This window comes from Ictalurus furcatus, chromosome 2, assembly GCF_023375685.1.
Source record: "Ictalurus furcatus strain D&B chromosome 2, Billie_1.0, whole genome shotgun sequence".
NCBI lineage: Eukaryota > Metazoa > Chordata > Actinopteri > Siluriformes > Ictaluridae > Ictalurus > Ictalurus furcatus.
In genome coordinates, this window is record NC_071256.1 from 20,790,730 (window position 1) to 20,811,904 (window position 21,175).

The following is a 21,175-nucleotide window of genomic DNA, read 5'->3' on the forward strand; positions in this document are numbered from 1 at the left end:
CTTTGTTAAATATTAGGGATGCACCGATACCACTTTTTTCAGACCAAGTACAGGTACTTACATTTGGGTACTTGCCGATACCAAGTACCGATATGAGTACTTCACACTTTTCGGAATGCCCCATGTCTGAAGCATGTCATCAAACACACCTGCTATGGCTTGGCCAGTGTGCGAACACCTAAACTGTGTTGCTTGTAAACAACTCTCTGGGGAGTAAAATCCTCATCAATCCACTGTGTTGTTAAACTTATAAGAGACATTCGGCTGAAACTGCTAGTCCAAATATCATTGGTGAAGCAGAAGTCCGAAATGTCCTGCAACAGGTTCCTGATGTGCTTTTTCACCAAGTCATGCAGCTTTGGTAATGAGGCATCTGTAATGTGGTGACGGCTGGGAATCTCATACTTTGGCTCAAGTACACAAAGAAGACGATAAATCCTGTATTATCTACAACTGACAATGGTTGGTCATCAAGAGCAATGAACTGGGTAAGAGCTGCTGTTATTTTTACTGCCCGTGGGTTGTCTCTGGACATTTTCTCTTGCTTCTCCAGCGTTTGCTGCAAAGTTGGTTGTTGCTGTTTCCCGCTGCTAGCATTAGCAAACTCTTTGCACTCTGCGTTATGTTTGTTCTTTATATGTTTAATCAAATTGCTTGTGTTAAATGAGCTATTTTTTACCCCTCCTCTTGACAGTTTAGCAGAGCATAGTTTGCAGTCTGCTCTACTTTTATCATCATCACTTGTCTTAAAATATCTCACAATTGCTGACATTGCTCCACTTCCAACTACCTGCTCAACTGACGAGAGGTTAGGCTATGTCACGTTGTCAAAAAGTGGCATCGGTGCGGTTGTATCAGGGTAGTTTTACGAGTACGAGTATGAGTACATGAGCACAGTATCGGGCCGACACCCGAGTACTGGTATCGGTATCGGTGCATCCCTATTAAATATCTACAGAAATCCAACACAAAGCTGGTGATGGGGAACAACAGGGACAAAGGTCTAACTAATGTGTGCTGTGTGTCTGCTGAACAGTAAGAGAAATATACAGAGCATCAGAACCGGCATGGTTTCTGCTCTTATCACAGAAGAACAGACTGTCCATTTATAGAAGAACCTCCTGTTCTCTTTACTACTGTGCCAGCCATCTTGTAAAATCCTGTTTTAAAAATCTCTGCATGAAACACTGAAATCCTCTTTAGATTATTGTCCTGATTGAATGCTAGAGTATCAGTAAGAGATCAAGGGTCAAGTGACAGGAACTCACTTTTTATCTTATTATGCCGAGATATTTCCTCATCCTATTCCCTATGAAGTGATCCATGTTGTCTAAGTCTCCTCTTGACTGATCAGACAACATAATGCTGATGTCCAGTGGACTGGAGGAGGACTGTTCGTTTTTTAACGTTTTCATAAAATAATGTAAAATTTGTTGATTATTCTCAAAATGACACCGTTTCTGTTATTAGCCACATGCAGTTCCTCATATGCCAATAAAATAATGGATTGCTAAATAAATGAACTTCCTAAAAAATAGTGCAGAGACGCTGTCTTTTGCTCGGTTTCTTTCGTCTCTCATTGTTTCTCTCTGTCTCTCTCCCTCTCTGTTTCCCTTTTTGTCTCTCTCTCTGTCTCTCCCTGTTTCTCTGTATGTGTGAGCCTTGTGGACCCGTTGCTATATTTATCTTGGGTCAGTGTTGAACTGGAGTTATTCTTACAGCTGCTGAGGAAGAAACCAATGAAAATTTAATGGCCAAAATGCTGCAGTACATAAGAGACTGACAGAATGTGAGATACAGAGAGGGATAGAGAGAGGGACAGAGAGAGACAGCAGATAGGCACAAAATGAGAGGGAGAGACAGTTGGAAAAATCTACTGCGGTAAAAATAATTTTGAGTACTTCACTTTTCTTAAAGTGCACCTATTATGGTTTTTCAGATATTACCTTTCATGTAATGTGTTATAGAGCTGTTTGTGAATGTAAAAAGTCTGCAAAGTTTAAAAAATCAAAGCGCATGACAAACGGAGTTACTGACTCCCAAAAGAAGGAACCGATTCTGAACAGCTGATACGAGTCGTTAGTTTTCCAGACTTGCTTTCTGTACTAGCCTACGTAGGTTTTTAACAAAAAGCCCCGCCTTTGGTCTTCGTCTGCTGCTCGCTGACAGCGTTAGACCAATCACAACAGACTGGGACATCTGACCAATCAGAGCAGAGTATGCTCTCTGAAAGGAGGAGTTTACTGATCATTGAACTAGTCGTTTGTGACACTGGGGGGAAAAAGGTAGTGCTGCAATTTAAATTATGAGCACATTAAAGTGTTTTTGACCTTGGATGCATGTAAATTTATTGTATGTGACCTTTGAAACAAAATTAGGCACGTTTCAAAACCATAATAGGTGCGCTTTAACTTCACACATGATTTCCATTTGCAAGCTTTTGTAAACGTTTTGGAACTTTAGCTCTGTCTTGGGTTTTCTTCTTAAAGTGTGTACAAAAAAGACATGGAGGCCTATTAAGCTCAAGATTTTAACTGACGAGCTGCTGACATTAGGCCGAATGCTTAAAAGTTGGCTTTATGTTAATCTCATTTCTGTCAGGACACAGCATGGCAGGCATTTCTCCTTCTGTACAGATGGCTCGCTCCTATCATGTTTGCCAAGAGGTGTGGAAATAAACTAGTTCTCATCCGGTCCATCCCTCTACTCAGCCTCACCCTTATGTTCAGTTTAAACATTAGAGATGGCGTAGATCACTATGAGAGAAAAATCTGACCACTGTAACCTGCAAGTGAACATCAGTCACGCCACCTGACATTTCTGTTTATTTTGCAATTGTATTTGTCAGCACAAAGTGTCAAATGTAGAGCTTCTGGCGAACATATGGTACAATTGGGAGGGGAGGGGACATTGAGGGGGAGTGAGAGAGGGTCACATGCCCTCCACTGTGCAGCTCATGGTGTTTGTGTTTTATTTAAAATTCACACCTGCAAGATCCAATTATAAAATGAGCCAATTATAAATTCCGGAGTCTGATCTGTCTAAAATATAAGAAATGCAATCTGAAACGCAATTCTGTTATGATTCTCTAAAATGTTTTTTAAAAATTCTGTGTGTGTGTGTGTGTGTGTGTGTGTCTCAGAGTGATGACGCCTCGGGTAGTGCATGGAACTGGATGTACTTTGTCCCCCTCATCATCATCGGCTCCTTCTTCATGCTCAACCTGGTACTCGGAGTGCTCTCTGGGTGAGTGTGTGTGTGTGTGTGTGTGTGTAGGAAAACATTTTTTCTTTATTCGAATTTTTGCTGTTCCACATGAAGAAAATCAGTTTTTTTACAGATTTTTTAAATTGAGATTTTTATTGAATTGTTGGTTCAGCTGTCACTCGCTTCAGTGGAAACCTTAAGGTCCTTTCACACTGAGCACGACACGATAAAGCAAAGCGAACTGCAGATGAATGGCACTTTCACACCGAACGCGAAAAGATTGATCGCTTTCAGCTAATTCATGCCTGAACGATAGGTGGCGCTGACTGAGAATGCATTTTACACCTGCACACTAGGTGGCGCAACCGACTATTCAGCTGATCGGCCTATCGCCTTTGACCACCGAGAAGAATAATTGCTTAAATGTTGGCGCATAGCACCACAACACAAATTGTTAAGAAGCACAGAAACTAACTTTTCTTATTTTATGTGTGTTTTACCCAGAAAGGGAGGCGGAAAGTTTTTTGTGTTTTTTAACAGCACCATCAAGCTGTTTTAGTATGAATGAAATAATGTGAAATATAATGCAACAACACAGTAGTGGGACAAAACCCCAGTTTAATGCCCAAGACCAGCCCACTTTGATAAATGAAGTGACAGTTCAGTTCTTACCATCCCATTATATTTATTACTGACATGTTTCAACAAGAATATAAGGATAAATAAATGAGATACTTGTTTTCTCCTACAAAATGTCCAACTGTAATGTTATGAAAGTAAATATTTCGGTAACACTTTCTATGAAGCTCATGCTTATAATGAATTATAGCCTCATTTATACCTATTTATAAGCAAGTATTACTGCTCTATAAGCACATTTATAAAGACACAAAGACCTATACTTCATTATAATAAGTTATAGCTACATTTATATAATTTTTTTTTAAATTACTTATAAGTGATACTTGCTTTTTCAGTGCCCATGCTCATAATGCATTATACAACAATTTATAAGTATTAATTATTCAGTCTTATGGTTCCGTTAATGTATTCATAAAAATGCAGCCTGCATTATAGTTATAATAACTTATTGGTAATGCAGATTTATTTCTAGGCCAAATAAGTGAATTATTTTATATTGTTGTTGATAGTTGTGTTGTGCTGCCATTATAAATACTTAGTGAGTTATAATACAATTACTAACCTATATAAATGCATCATTGATAGCTTTAAGTAAAGTGAAAGCATAGGATGCAGTTTCCATAATGCAAATGTTAAGAAATCATGAAGATGAGCTTATTACACAAATAGAACATGTCCAGATGGCACAGACCACCAACCAAATACCTAAAAAAATATATATCCAAATGGCACAAAATTCAAAGCATGAAACTCTTAGCTACAAAATGTGCAATTTCACAAATAAAAAGTTTGAAACTTACTCATCTCATGTAGCCTTTACTGAAATAAGCACCAGAGCCCTGTTAGCACTGTCACATATGTAATATAGGCATGCAGATAGTAATGTAGGTGCTGCTTCCACCTCCTATGACATGGACATGGGATTGGATAAAGCCATCAATGATGCATTTATAGTTAGTAATTGTATTATAAGTCACAATACGTATTTAAAATGGCAGCACAACACAACTATCAACAACAATATAAAATAATTCACTAATTGGATTTATTGGAAATAAATCTGCATTACCAATAAATTATTATAACTATAATATAATAACAATATAAAAACGCAGGCTGCATTTTTATGACTACATTAATGGAACCATAACAGTGACTAAATAATACTTGTAAATTGAAGTATAATGCATTATGAGCATGGGCACTGAAAAAGCAAGTAAGTATCACTTATAAGTAATTATAACAACAATATAAATGTAACTGTAACTGTTATTTTAACAAAGTATAGGTCTTTGTGTCTTTATAAATGTGTTTATAGAGCAGTAATACTTGCTCATAAATAGTTATAAATGAGGCTATAATTCATTATAAGCATGAGCTTCATACAAAGTGTTACCCATATTTGTTTGCATTCAAACAAATATGAAGTATTTCAGTAAGAAATATACTTTATACTATGGCATGCTACAATGGTTTGTTTATACCTCCATGGTACACACACTAAAAATAACTGATGAGCACCATTTTATCGGTAAAAGGCCAGTTGGATGGAAACAGGAAGGAGACAGCAAATATCGCAAACTTTTTTTTACTCACTTTTACTTTGTCAATAACAGAAATGCACAAAAAGTAGATGGAAACTTGGCAAATGATAACTAGAACTCAATATCCATTCTCTTTTCTGTTCCGGAATATTCCTCTTTGGTGTTTACACTGGTTTTCAAAACAGCCTTCTGTGCTATAGCGCCACCTATCTCGCCCTTTTGTGGAACAGCAGTGACTCCTGGCACATGATCCAAAGTTCAAATCTAATTGGACGGCCCATTTCGTCGGCAAGCAACAGGGAAAAAAAATCTACACATTATACGAAAAAAAAGGGTCGCGACGCGATTGATCGCACCCAGTGTGGACAGCTCCATAGGGATCTATTGTTTCTACTCAAGAGCGTCATCGTGTCAAACATTCATCGCTTAATCGTGTTCAGTGTGAAAGGACATTTACACAGATAAAATTACAGCTAAGTGTGTGTGTGTGTATAACACAGTGAATTTGCTAAAGAGCGAGAGCGGGTGGAGAACCGCAGTGAGTTCCTGAAGCTGAGGCGACAGCAACAGATTGAGAGAGAACTGAACGGATATCTGGAGTGGATCTGCAAAGCAGGTGAGCAGCTCCACATATCCTTTCCCTAGCCTCTCCGTCAGCCTCTCCATCAGCCTTTCCCTCAGCATCTCTATCAGCCTTTCCCTCAGCCTCTCCATCAGTCTCTCCATCAGCCTCTCCGTCAGCCTCTCAATCAGCCTTTCCCCCATCCTCTCCATCAGCCTCTCCATCAGACTTTCCCCCAGCCTCTCCATCAGCCTCTCCATCAGACTTTCCCCCAGCCTCTCCATCAGCCTTTCCGCCAGTCTCTCCATCAGCCTTTCCCTCAGCCTTCCATCTGCCTCTCCATTAGCCTCTCCATCAGCCTTTCCCTCAGCCTCTCACTCAGCCTTTCCCCCATCCTCTCCATCAGCCTCTCCATCAGCCTTTCCGCCAGCCTCTCCATCAGCCTTTCCCTCAGCCTTCCATCTGCCTCTCCATTAGCCTCTCCATCAGCCTTTCCCTCAGCCTCTCACTCAGCCTTTCCCCCATCCTCTCCATCAGCCTCTCCATCAGACTTTCCATCAGCCTCTCCATCAGCCTCTCCATCAGCCTGTCCATCAGACTTTCCCCCAGCCTCTCCATCAGACTTTCCATCAGCCTCTCCATCAGCCTCTCCATCAGCCTTTCCGCCAGCCTCTCCATCAGCCTTTCCCTCAGCCTTTCCCTCAGCCTTCCATCTGCCTCTCCATTAGCCTCTCCATCAGCCTTTACCCTCAGCCTCTCACTCAGCCTTTCCCCCATCCTCTCCATCAGCCTCTCCATCAGACTTTCCATCAGCCTCTCCATTAGCCTCTCCATCAGCCTTTCCCCCATCCTCTCCATCAGCCTCTCCATCAGACTTTCCATCAGCCTCTCCATCAGCCTCTCCATCAGACTTTCCCCCAGCCTCTCCATCAGACTTTCCATCAGCCTCTCCATCAGCCTCTCCATCAGACTTTCCCCCAGCCTCTCCATCAGCCTTTCCTCCAGCCTCTTTGTCAGCCTTACCCTCAGCATTTCCCTCAGCCTTTCCCTCAGCCTTCCATCAGCCTCTTCATCAGACTTTCCCCCAGCCTCTATATCAGCCTTTCCCCCAGCCTCTCATCAGCCTTTCCCTCAGCCTTCCATCTGGCTCTCCATCAGACTCTCCATCAGCCTTTCCCTCAGTCTCTCAATCAGCGTTTCCCCCATCTTCTCCATCAGACTTTTCCCCAGCCTCTCCATCAGTCTCTCCATCAGCCTCCTCCTCAGCCTCTCCATCAGCCTCTCCATTGGCCTCTCTATCAGCCTTTCCATCAGTTTCTTCATTAGTGTCTCCATCAGCATCTCCACATCTCACCACACTTGCTATGTGTTTATGACTATATATTTTTTGTTTATATTTGTAATGTGAGCTTTGACATGAGAGTAAACCAAATGGAGAATTTCCCTGAGGTTGTAGTTGAGTTGGTGTAGTCGGTCAGGTGTAGTGGGGTAGGTGTGGTTGGTTTAGTGCATTGGGGTAAGGCTTATTGGGGGGTGTATTTGGGCTGGTGTAGTCAGGTGAGTATAGTGAGCTAGGGATATTTGGGAGGGGTAGCAGGGTAAGGATAGTTGGGTTGGTGTAGTGCGGTAGGTGTAGTTGGTCAGATGTAGTGGGGTAGGTGTAGTTGGCCAGGTGTAGTGGGGTAGTACTATTTCGGAGGGGGTAGCAGGGTAGGTTTAGTGGGGTGGGTGTAGTTCGTTTCGGTGGGTGCAGTGGGGTAGGTGTAGTTGGGTAAGGGTTAGTTGGGTGGGTGTAATGGGATAGGTGTAGTCGGGTGGGTGTAGTCAGGTGGGTATTGTGGGGTAGGGATATTAGAGAGGGTGTAGTGCGATATGGCTAGTTGGGTCGATGTACTGGTGTAGGTGTAGTTGGCCAGGTGTAGTGGGGTAGAGATATTTCGGAGGGGTAGCAGGGTAGGGATATTTGGGTTGGTGTAGTCGGGTAGGTGTAGTTGGCCATATGTATTGGGGTAGGTGTAGTTGGCCAGGTGTAGTGGGATAGTGCTATTTGGGTGGGTGTAGTGGGGTAGGTGTAGTTGGCCAGGTGTAGTGGGGTAGATGTAGTTGGCCAGGTGTAGTGGGGTAGGGCTATTTCAGAGGGGGTAGCAGGCTAGGGATAGTTGGGTGGGTATAGTGGGGTGGGTGTAGTTGGGTGGGTGTAGTGGGTTAGGTGTAATTGGGTGGGTGTAGTGGGGTAGGTGTAGTTGGGTGGGTATAATTAGATTATAGTCAGATTGTGTCAATGTTTGCTTTCCTGTTTCTCCAGAGGAAGTGATTCTGGCTGATGAGGACAATGACGGTGATGACCGGATGCCCTTTGATGGTATTTATATGCAAGCAAATCCTCTCTCTCTCTCCTGTTTCTCCTCTCTCCTTCCTCTTTCTTTTCTCTCTCATCTGTCTCCTCTTGCTCCTCTCTCTCCTCTTTCTCTCTTCTCTGCCATCTTTCTCCTCTTTCTCACAACTCCTTTTCATCCTCTTCCTTTTTGCTGTTCTCTTCCTCCACATCATGCTTTCTCTGTCATCCTTCTCCTTGTGTGCTTTTGCATGTATGAAGGTGGACTACAAGATATTGTGCTCATCTTGGCTTTGTTGAGGAAGTGATATTGTATCTGTACTGTTTCCAGGTTGACCTGTGTGTCTGTGAGTGTGCGTGAACGAGGGAGTGTGTGTGTGTTTGTGAGCAAGTCTGTGTGTGAGAGAGAGAGTGAGCGAGTGTGTGTGTGTGTGAGAGAGAGAGAGCGAGAGAGAGAGAAAGAGAGAGAGCGTGAGCTAGTGTGTGTGAGAGAGAGAGAAAGAGAGAGAGTGAGCGAGTGTGTGAGAGAGAAAGAGAAAGAGAGAAAGAGAGCGAGTGTGTGAGAGTGTGTGTGTGAGAGAGAGTGAGCGAGTGTGTGTGTGTGTGTGTGTGTGTGTGAGAGAGAGAGAGAGAGAGAGTGAGTGAGTGTGTTATATGTACATTATATGTAGATGTGTTAAATAACATAGAACATAACACACTTTGTATCAGATCACCCAAACTGTAATCGAGAAAAATATTGGAACATGTGACTGACAGGTGTTTCTTGTTACCCAGGTGTGTCCTGTTAGAATCACTGTTTAAATAAAAAATAGCTCTGAACATCTACTCTTGGTTTTAGCCTTCCATTTAACCTGTGAAGACTGCATTTGTTGGCAAAAAGTATAAGCCAACATGAAGATCAGAGAGCTGTCTATGGGAGAAAAGCAATCCATTTTGAAGCTGAGAAATGAGGGAAAATGAATCAAAAGCATTGCACAAACATTGGGCATAGCCAATACAACAATCTGGAATGTCCTGAAAAAGAAAGAAACCAGTGGTGTACTGAGCAACAGACACCAAATGGGTCAGCCACGGAAAACAACAGCAGTTGATGACAGAAACATTGTTAGAGCTGTGAAGAAAGACATAAAAACAACAGTCAACAACCTCCACAGGTCAGGGGTGAAGGTATCGTAATATACCATTTGAAGAATACTTCGAGAGCAGAAATATTGAGGCCATATCACAAACTTCAAACTACCCAACAGCAATAGGTGTCAGAAAGCCAGACTGGAATTTGCAAAGAAATACAGAGACAAGCCACTAAAGTTCTGGAACCAAGATTAACCTCTACCAAAGTGATGGAAAGGCCAAAGTGTGGAGAAAGAAAGGATCTGCTCATGATCCAAAACATACAAGCTCATCTGTGAAACATGGTGGAGGTAGTGTCATGGCTTGGGCTTGCATGGCTGCTTCTGGAACAGACTCAATAATCTTTATTGATGATGGAACTCATGACGGTAGCAGCAGAATGAATTCAGAAGTTTACAGGAACATTTTTTCTGCCAATTTACAGAGAAATGCATCCAAATTAATCATAAGGAACTTCATCATGCAGTAAGACAATGATCCAAAAGACACTGCCAACTCAACAAAGGTCTTTATAAGGGGTAAAAGTGGAAGGTTTTAGACTGGCCAAGTCAATCACCAGACCTTAACCTAACTGAGCAGCATTTCACCTCCTGAAGAGGAGACTGAAGGGAGAAACCCCCCAAAACAAACAACAACTGAAAGAGGCTGCAGTAAAAGCCTGGAAAAACATCACAAAAGAAGAAACCAACAGATTGGTGATGTCAGTGAGTCATAGGCTTGATGCAGTTATTACAAGCAAGGGATATGCAACCAAATATTAAGTGATATTTACTTTCATTTCCTTCAAAACGTATCTGATCCTTTACTTTTGCTTGCTTAAAAAATTGGTGGTCTGATATAAAAGGTTATATGTTTTATGTTGTTTAACACATCTAGATGTAAATATCAGGAAATAAAAGCTGAAATTCTAAACTCTCATCACATCCATCATTTGATCTCAAAACCAAATGTCTTTGGTGTATAGCACAGATATGATTGAAGTGTAGACTTTCATCTTTAATTCAAGGGGTTTAACACAAATATTGCATTAACCGTTTAGGAATTTGATTGTATTGATTGTAGACTTTGACAATGATACGCCTACCTCCTCTAGAGTTTTCTTGACCTGGCTAGATGTTGTGAAGGGGTTTTTCCTTCAACAAGGAAAGTATTATGTGATCATCCACTTTAGGTGGCTTCAGTGGTCTTCCAGGCCTTTTGGTGTTGCTGAGCTCACCAGTGCATTCCTTCTTTTTAAGAATGTACCAAATTGTTGATTTGGCCACTTCTAAAGTTTCTACTATCTCTCTGATAGGTCTGTTTTGTTTTTTCAGCCTAATGATGCCCTCCTTCACTTGCATTGACACCTCTTTGGATCGCATATTGAGAACTCCCATGAACAGCTACCGAATGCAAATTCAACACTTGGAATAAACTCCAGACCTTTTAGATCCTTAATAACATAACAAGGAAATAGGCCACACCTGGTCATGAAACTGCTGCTCAGTGAATTGTCCAATTACTTTTGAGCCTGTGAAAATGGAGGGACTATAAAAAATAATTAGTAATAAATTAGTAATTCCTAAATGTTTAATACAAAATTTTGTTAATGTTAAAGTTCTTGAATTAAAGCTGAAAGTCTACACTTCGATCGCATCTTAATTGCTTCATTTCAAATCCATTGTGGTGGTTTACAGAGGCAACATTACCAAAATTGTGTCACTGTCCAAATACTTATGGACCTGACTGTATTTTAATGTAAAGTCTCTTTCTGTTGAAGAATACTGATCACTTGACAGATTAAAATTTTTTTTATATATATATATATTTTTTGTCTTTTAAATAACAAAATCCACACAAACATTCCAAAAGACACAGATTTAAATTCCTAAAAGCTGGACCATGATGCATTGCTGCTGTCTTTTGTGTGCAGGATCACGGAGAAGACCAACACTGAAGAAGAGCAAAAATGACCTGCTTAACCCAGACGAGGGAGACGGAGACCTTGCTTTAGGTAAAACTTCTGCAGTGAAACAGTTTATTCAGTCATTCTACTCCCATTTGTGTGTGTTTGTAGGTGATGGGGCTAAAACCACATAAGAACATGACAACATTTTCAAAACTTTAACTTTTGTCCATATTTAGTCTCTCTTTCCCCTCACTTTTGTCTCTCAGGGTCTCCATTTGCTCGTGCCAGCCTGAAGAGCTCCAAGCTCGAGGGCTCGTCCTTTCGAAAGAAGGAGCGACGGCTGCGTTTTTTTATCCGTCATGTTGTGAAAACGCAGGCTTTCTACTGGACTGTTCTATGTTTAGTTGGTCTGAACACGCTCTGTGTGGCCGTGGTCCACTACGACCAGCCCGAGCTGCTGTCTGACTTCTTGTGTGAGTCCCATTAATGCTGCACTTATCCTTCTTCATCTCCTTTTCCTTAAACAATTGTTTAGTGCATTATCAGATAGGACTGTGAAGATTAATTGACATAAGTGAGTCAAATATGAAACTTCATTAATGTGGATTTTTCTGGTATTTGTTTATTTAAAGGTTATAATGTAAAAGTACACAGTAATACACTATTGAAGCTGTAGGAGTTGATGCTGTGTGCAGGAAAGTTGGTCCAGTTATCACAAATAAATAGAAATAACACTTTCAAGGTTTTTTTTCTTCACTTTTTCACTTTTAAAAGTTATTTTTGTTTTATTAACAGTATAAAGATCATTTGCTTACAAGTCAGGAGGTCAGAGTGAATGCATAAAAAATGTTCCATGCCAAATTCAGTTAAACTTAAAAAAAAGAGTTTATTTCTCTTAAGAGACACATTTAGGAAGTCAGAACCATTAAACATCCAAAATCTCATTTCCATCATTTATAAGATCCTTGTGTTCTTTTATGTCTATCTGTCATTCTCTCTCTCTTTCTCTGTTCCTATGTTCCTCCCCCTCTCCCTCTGATCTATTCTTTCTCTGGGACACAGACTTTGCAGAGTTTATATTTCTGGGTATTTTCATGTCAGAGATGTGTATTAAGATGTATGGACTTGGGACTCGGCCATATTTTCACTCTTCCTTTAACTGCTTCGACTGCATCGTAAGCTATCCTCTTGTATTCTTTACTTTTTAGTTGCTCACATCAGCCGGCTATAAAAAAAATGTGTGTGTGTGTTTTGTGAAAGGTCATATGTGGCAGTATTTTTGAGGTGCTCTGGGCGATGATCCAGCCTGGGACATCGTTTGGGATTAGTGTATTACGTGCTCTCAGGTTACTAAGGATCTTCAAAGTGACCAAGTGAGTGATCTGTTAGTCCCTCTGACTTTTGTCCCTTTGTTGTCCCTCCGTCTGTCCAACTGTATCTCTCATGTCCCATGTCCCTCTGTGTGTCTCATGTCCCTCTTAGTGTTTCATGTCCCACTGTGTGTCTCATGTCTCTCTGTGTGTCTCATGTCCCTCTGTGTGTCTTCTGTTCCTCTACGTGTTTCATGTCCCTCTGTGTCTTGTGTCCCTCTAAGTGTTTCATGTTCCTCTGTGTGTCTCGTGTCCCTGAGTGTCGCATGTCCCTCTGAGTGTCTCATGTCCCTCTGCATATCTTGTGTCCCTCCACATGTATACAAGTCTAAACGATGCCCTTTAAGTGGCATTTCATTATTATGACTGTATGACTCTTTTAATAACGATAGAGATGATTTAATAATGATCATTTAAGAATGACACAATGAAAAACACATAAAACGACTGTACAAATGAATATTATTTTAAACGAATGAAATGATAATTTTTGTGAACTCCAGCCCACATATGCTGCTGTGTGCACAGTGCATGGACTGCGTGAGCTATATGGAGCAGTGGCTCTGTAAATGAAAGCAAATTTCTTTTGTTTGTACAGAAATATGGTTTTATTTTGGTGCTCAGTAAAGCAGTGGGTGTTTTGGGCGACTGGAGCAAACCAGTGATGAAAAAAAGAATAGTGCATCTCCTATTTGTATTATATTAATAAACATATTAATAAACATTAACTTGTTTCTCAAAAAAGGGCAGATAAAAGAAGAAGAATTTGTCTACCTTTTCCTGGGCCAAGCATGTTGGTGTTTTTGAGCAGTGTTTGAGATGTAGTTATTGTGGGAAATTTGCTGAAACGTGAGCAACCTGTCCCAGCGTCAAACATCCACCTTACAAGCTACAAATGAAAGTATAATCTTCTTGTGCGCATGTGACTTTTTTGTTGTGTCCTGCGGAAAAACCAGTCCCGACACACATAGTCTGTAGTTTCTGGCAAGGTTTCTAAAAAAAAATCACACAAAAAAGAATACTGTGTCTTCTATTTATATCTGTATTTGTAATTATTTAGGACGCGTTATCTGTTCAATCCAAATAATGAATTCATATCAGTTACATCCCTTGTGTGGAAGTTAACAGACCGTAATGCAGCGTGAATAAGACTGGAGAAATGACCTCACACTTTTTGCTGATAAGGATGTGGTGCTGCATATAAAGGGAAAACATAAAGGGGCTAGACTTGGGGTGATTGATGATAATATCGGGGCTCTGCGACGGACTACCCTTCTATCCTGATGGCTGTCGAGTTGGACAGTTTAAATTGTCTATGGGAAAACATATGGTACTTGCATCTTTAAGATCGACAAAAATAAAGTTTGTTGGATTTCATAATGTGTATTTTGTTTTCTCCTGCTTTGTATCCTGTATGAACCTTAATAACCTGCTGTCTGACTTCAGAGGAGAGCAACAAAACGAGCAGATAAAGCCACGAATATCTTCACTCTGGAAAGACGAATGGAGATTTAAATTATGAAAATAAAGCAGCGTGTTGTTTATCAGGGCGACTTCATCATACACAAATTCAATAAATATCCCCACTGCTGCTCCCCACAGAGCACATGCATGTGTAGTTTATATAATTTTATTTACCTTTTAAAATGAATTTAGTTATATAATAACTAATATGCTAATAACGCGTTATATTTATTTACCGTCCTGACTTCCTAATCCATTCCTGACCTTGTTAATGGTCAAGTAAGCCAAAATAAAATCCCACTGACTAAACGCTAACGCTAGATTGCAGAACCAGCGTACGGTATTTTTTCTGTTTTAATGATGTAACGTGTACATGACATGTTACAAGTGTCTGGCCACGCCCCCTTTCTTTCTCCTCCTCAGAGCCACAGGGGGAGCTTTTGTCAATCTTTAGTCAACCTGCGATCATAAACATACCTTCTCACAAGCCTGTAAGGGGCTGCAGAAAAGAACTTTGAGAGACATCGTATCACTGCCTTAGAGATCAGGAATCAGAATCTCTTTAATTTGTAACATACAAGGAATTTGTTGTGTAACAGACCAGACAAGTGCACTGACTGTTAACAAATAGACATTTAACTAAAGGCAATTTGAAATGAAAATAGAATAATAAAGTAGAAGATTAGATATAATGAAGCGATTGTGAAAGTAACCAAAGATGAAGAAGTGAAAATGTATGCAGTAGTGCAGGGTGTGAGGAAACGGAAATAAAATAATGATTGTTTACAGTACGTTACAGAATGATATGAACACTGTAGCGCATTTGTGCTGCAGAGGAGTGAGAGCTACAGAAATGGAGGCAGAAAAAAAAAAGTTCATTTCAACGTGCAATGTTTCGACTGTAGTTAGTGAGCGCCTCGGCTCAGGGGAAAAGCTGTTGGTGTGTTTTTGTGCTGGCTTTGATGGCCCTGAGTCGTCTTCTAGAAGGAAGTGGCTGGAAGAGGTGATGTCTGGGGTGAAAGTCAGTTTAAAAGACTGAAACAGTTGAAAGTCGCTTTAAAGGCGGGTTTAAAGTTAATTTCATATTTGCAAATACTTGTGATTTTTTTTAAAACACGTTTTTTATGCTGCTCATCCCATACATTATCATACTGATGATTATTTTTATCTCAGGTACTGGGCCTCCTTGAGGAATCTGGTGGTGTCTCTGCTGAACTCCATGAAGTCCATCATCAGCTTGCTCTTCCTCCTCTTCCTCTTCATCGTGGTCTTTGCTTTGCTTGGCATGCAGCTGTTTGGAGGACAGTATGTAAAGCATATTTCCAGTCTCATGTAGAGCACTAATTCAATACATTTTGTTTTACTGTGGAAATGAATGTTTACTTATACTTTGCTTATTTTTGTATGTATTATGCAGTGAAGCACATTTCAGTTTATGAAGAGACTCTTGTTCGGAAAATACACTGATATGTGAAGCAGAAGTAAAATATGGAGACATCTCTGTTATAACTATGTTACAGATGTTACAGTAACTCATGGAAACATTTTGAACCATTTTTCCACCAGGTTTAATTTTGAAACAGGCACACCGCCAACAAACTTTGATACATTTCCTGCAGCAATAATGACCGTGTTTCAGGTGAGCAATGCAGAATAACAGTAAACACTAGTAACACAAAATAATACAAACTACACACAAATGTTAAACCGATGTTTCTGTCTGTGTGTGTGTGTGTGTGTGTGTGTGTGTGTGTGTTAGATTCTGACAGGTGAGGACTGGAACATGGTGATGTACGATGGCATTGAGTCTCAGGGAGGAGTCAACAAGGGCATGGTGTTCTCCATCTTCTTTATTGTTCTCACACTCTTTGGCAACTGTATCCAGATTAAGATAGATCACACACACACACACACACACACACACACAAACATACACACACACAAACACACAAACACACACACACACAAGTTGTTAGGTTCCTTAACATTGTTTAGATACGTTGCTGAATGTGTTCTTGGCCATTGCTGTAGATAATCTGGCCAATGCACAAGAGCTGACCAAGGTACTGAAAACACACACACACACACACACACACACACACACACACACATATATATATACAAATGCAGTGATTTAAGCTGTGTTTTACCTCCGTGTAGGATGAGCAGGAGGAAGAGGAAGCAGCCAATCAGAAAATGGCTCTTCAGAAGGCAAAGGAAGTGGCGGAAGTGAGTCCACTGTCTGCTACCAATCTGTCCATTGCAGCGTGAGTAACTATCTCACACTCACACACACACTCTTACACACACTCTTACACTCTCTTACACACTCTCTTACGCACTCTCTTACACATTCTTACACACTCTCTTCTCACACTCTTACACACTCTCACACACACTATTACACTCTGTTACACACTCTCTTACACACTCACACACTCTCTTACGCACTCTCTCACACACTCGTATGCACTCTCTCACACTATCTTACATACTCTCTTACACACTCACACACTCTCACACTCTCTTACACACTCTCTCACACACGCTCACACTCTTTTACACACTCTCTTACACTCTCTTACACACTCTCACACACACTCTTACACTCTGTTACACACTCTCACACTCTCTTACGCACTCTCTCACACACTCGTATGCACTCTCTCACACTATCTTACATACTCTCTTACACACTCACACACTCTCACACTCTCTTACACACTCTCTCACACACTCTTACACACTCTTACACACTCACACACTCTCACACTCTCTTACGCACTCTCTTACACACTTGTATACACTCTCTCACACTATCTTACACACTCTTACACTCTCTTACATACTCTTACGCACTCTCTTACACATTCTTACACACTCTCTTCTCACACTCTCACACACACTCTTACACTCTGTTACACACTCTCGTACACACTCACACACTCTCACACTCTTACACACTCTCTCACACACTCGTATGCACTCTCTCACACTATTTTACATACTCTCTTACACACTCACACACTCTCACACTCTCTTACACACTCTCTTACACACTCTCTCACACACTCTTACACTCTCTTACACACTCACACACTCTCTTACGCACTCTCTTACACACTCGTATACACTCTCTCGCACTATCTTACACACTCTTACACTCTCTTACACACTCTTACGCACTCTCTTACACATTCTTACACACTCTCTTCTCACACTCTCACACACACTCTTACACTCTGTTGCACACTCTCGTACACACTCACACACTCTCACACTCTTACGCACTCTCTCACACACTCGTATGCACTCTCTCACACTATCTTACATACTCTCTTACACACTCACACACTCTCACACACACTCTCTCACACACTCATATGCACTCTCTCACACTCTCTTACTCACTCTCTTACACACTCTCTCACATACTCTTACACTCTCTTACGCACTCTCTTACACATTCTTACACACTCTCTTCCACACACTCTTCCACACTCTCTCACACACTCTCTCGCACACTCTCATGCTCTCTTACACACTCTCTCACACACTCTTACACTCTCTTACACACTCTCATACTCTTTTACACACTCTCTTACACTCTCTTACACACTCTCTTACACTCACTCACACACTCTTACACTCTCTTACACACTCTCTTACACTCTCTCACACACTCTCACACACTCTCTTACATACTCTCTTACGCACTCTCTTACACTATCTTACACACTCTCTCACACTCTCTCTCACACTGTCTTACACACTCTCTTACGCACTCTCTTACATATTTTTGCACACTCTCTTACACACACTCTTACACACACACAAGCACACTCTTACTGTCACTCCTCTCTCTCTATTAAATTCAGTTTAATTAAATTCCTTTCAAAGGTTGCTTTATTGGCATGATAAATATTAAATTAAATATTAACATTTGTATTGCCAAAGCTTGGATACAGACTTTGGAAACAAATTTTTTAAAAAAACTACAGAAATAAATAGAAACAAATGTATATACAGCCATGTGAAAAAAATAAGTACACCCCATAAAAATTGTTGGGTTGGGACATATGTGGACAAGAACACATTTGATCATCTTTGAAACAGTGCCTATTAATAAAGGTGATATACTCAAATGACACATAAAATCGACATTTTACAGTAATTTTCACAATTTAAATGAACAATACACAGATCAGTCACATGGAAAAAGGAAGTACACCCCTACATTTATCACACCTTCAAATCCATAAAATTAGAATCAGATGTTCAAGATTGCATGCCAGTGATTAGAACCACTTGAACCCCTTTCATATATAGTGTCTGGTGTTCCCTTTGCTATTAAGGTGTGTGGTGTCATCATGCCAAAAAGATCTCCAAATTATTTGAAATACATCATTCCACTGTAAGTAAAATAATCTACAAGTGGTACAAATTTCAAACGACTGCCAATTTGTCAAGGACTGGCCTTCCCAGCAAATTCAGCCCAAGAGCAGACCATCTGATGCAAAAATAAATCTCTAAGAACCCCAGAATTTCATCACAGGATCTGCTAGTAAGTTTTGCAACTGTTGGTGAGAGATTGCACAAATTTAACCTGCATGGGAGGCGTGCCAGGAAAATGCCTTTGCTTTCTAAAGAGAGCATTAAAGCAAGACTACAGGTTGCTAATGAACATATAAGCAAAGACCAGGCCTTTTGGAATAATGTGCTCTGGACAGACGAATCAAAGATAAAATTGTTTGGCCACAGTATCAACAGACATGTTTGGTACAGACCAAAGACAGCTTTTCAGAAGAAGCACCTCATACCAACTGTGATGCATGGTGGTGGAAATTCTATGGTTTGGGGTTGCTTCGCTGCCTCAGGGACTGGACAGCTTGCATTCATTGATTCAACTATTAATTCTGAATCATATCAAAGAGTGCTTGAAGATAATGTAAGACCATCTGTCCAAAAGTTGAAGTTGAACTGAAAGTGGACCTTTCAACAGGATAATGATCCTTAGCACACTAGCAAATCCACCAAGGAATGGCTCCATCCATCCATCCATCCATCCATCTTCTATATCGCTTATCCTCTTCAGGGTCACGGGGAACCTGGAGCCTATCCCAGGGAGCATCGGGCACAAGGCAGGGTACACCCTGGACAGGGTGCCAGTCCATCGCAGGGCACACTCACATACACATTCACACACCCATTCATACACTACGGACACTTTGGACTTGCCAATCAGCCTACCATGCAAGTCCACAGCACGGGGAGAACATGCAAACTCCGTACACACAGGGCCACGGTGGGAATCGAACCCCGACCCTGGAGGTGAGGCGAACGTTCTCAAGGAATGGCTCAAAACGAAGAAATGGAGCGTTTTGGAATGGCCTAGTCAAAGCCTGGATTTGAATTCCATTGACATGTTGTGGAGGGGATCTGAAATGGGCAGTACATACAAGAAAACCCTTAAACATCTTGCAACTGAAAGAATATTCCATGGAAGAGTGGTCAAAGATTCCAGCAAGCCTGGTGGACAGTTATGCAAAACGCCTACAAGAAGTTATTTCTGCTAAAGGGGGCAATACTAGCTTTTCAGGCCAAGGGTGTACTTGCTTTTTCCACAGAATAATATCACATCTATTGATATTTATGTTGAATAAATGATTGAAAACTTAATCTTCCTTGTGGGTTTGTTCAAGTATCAACTTTATGTATAAGGCAACAATTTTCATGGGGTATACTTATTTTTTTCATATGACTATACATACAACAATAAAGTCAAAAAGAAACACTAATGATGTGTGTGTGTGTGTTATATATATATATATATATATATATATATATATATATATATATATATATATATATATATATATAAACATGAAGTGGTCACTCCCTGTCCCTCACTGGTGGCAAGTGTGTGTGTGTGTGTGTGTGTATACTGTGCTGCTAGTGTGCAGATCTGCGCTCCCCCGGTAGGTGGGGCAGTTTGTCGGGGTATGAGAGGCAGCTAAAATTGGAGATGATTTTGTTCATTTTGGTGAAGAATTCATTTGGAATGTGGTTATATTTAGTGCATTCAGTGAGGAAGTGCAGCTCTGTCTCTATTTTATTTAGTGTGCACTGCTGTCACAGTCTCTTCATCGGGGCAGCAAGACTGTCTGTGTCGGTCCATCTCGATGGCCAAGCGGTGCTCGCTGAATCTGTATTTTGTCAAGGTGTTTCTCAGTTTTGGATCAGTCACCGTCCTCATATAATCTGCCATGCTGTACTGTTTGTTTAGGGCCAGATAACACTGCATTTTACTCTGGAGTTTAGTTTGGGTTTCCCAATAAGCCAAATAGTTTATTTTCAGGGTTTTCACACCTACTCATACCTCCACCTCAGTCCCCTTCATGGAAAGTGCTGTAGAAAGAGCCCTCTTCCAAAGCAATCTGCTGCAGTAACCCCTCAGACTTTTAACCTACTACTGTAGACATAACCATCAACAGCCTTGGTTCACTTTTTTTCCAGAATGATGTTTATTTTAGGCTGTAACTTTTCCCGCTTGTGGTGGGAGCGCTATACATTCATGAATTTTCTAGCTGGACAGGCAAGATTAGCCATTTGGAAGTCTCATAGACTAAAAACAGAAGGAAGATACATCAACACCGTGAGCTTATTTAAAGCCCTAGTAGAGTCATGGATCACAGGTCTCTCACCCTCTTATTTCGATCCCTCTCTGTATCGCTGTCTTTCTCTGGGATTTGAACTCCTTTGTTAAGTAGTAGAGTATTGTTTTTGATTTTCAGTGTGAGTGAAAGGTTGTCCACCTGCATCCTGTCCTCCATGAGAAACCTCACATGGGGATCACTTTAAACTGGCAACAAATTCCTGTATGCTCAGGCATACTTGGCCAATAAAGCTGATTCTGATACTGTGTGCGTGTGTGTGAGAGAGAGAGTGTGAGTGAATGTGTGTGTGTGTGTGTGTGTGTGTGTGTTTGTGTGTTAGAGAACTGTCTCTCATCTGGTGTTTCCCTCCTCA

At 40.9% G+C, this 21,175-nt stretch overlaps 1 protein-coding gene across 1 annotated transcript in view; it reads left to right on the plus strand.

Moving 5' to 3' along the window:
* cacna1aa (calcium channel, voltage-dependent, P/Q type, alpha 1A subunit, a) overlaps positions 1–21,175 on the plus strand; it is a 113,257-nt gene that overhangs the window by 27,559 nt on the left and 64,523 nt on the right. The window contains exons 7-18 of the mRNA XM_053652832.1: positions 3,143–3,246; positions 5,894–6,009; positions 8,261–8,317; positions 11,337–11,417; positions 11,579–11,785; positions 12,375–12,487; positions 12,573–12,685; positions 15,320–15,451; positions 15,713–15,785; positions 15,906–16,023; positions 16,142–16,209; positions 16,307–16,413. Of these exons, the coding sequence (XP_053508807.1) occupies positions 3,143–3,246; positions 5,894–6,009; positions 8,261–8,317; positions 11,337–11,417; positions 11,579–11,785; positions 12,375–12,487; positions 12,573–12,685; positions 15,320–15,451; positions 15,713–15,785; positions 15,906–16,023; positions 16,142–16,209; positions 16,307–16,413 (1,289 nt within the window). The remainder of the gene's footprint in view (positions 1–3,142; positions 3,247–5,893; positions 6,010–8,260; positions 8,318–11,336; positions 11,418–11,578; positions 11,786–12,374; positions 12,488–12,572; positions 12,686–15,319; positions 15,452–15,712; positions 15,786–15,905; positions 16,024–16,141; positions 16,210–16,306; positions 16,414–21,175) is intronic.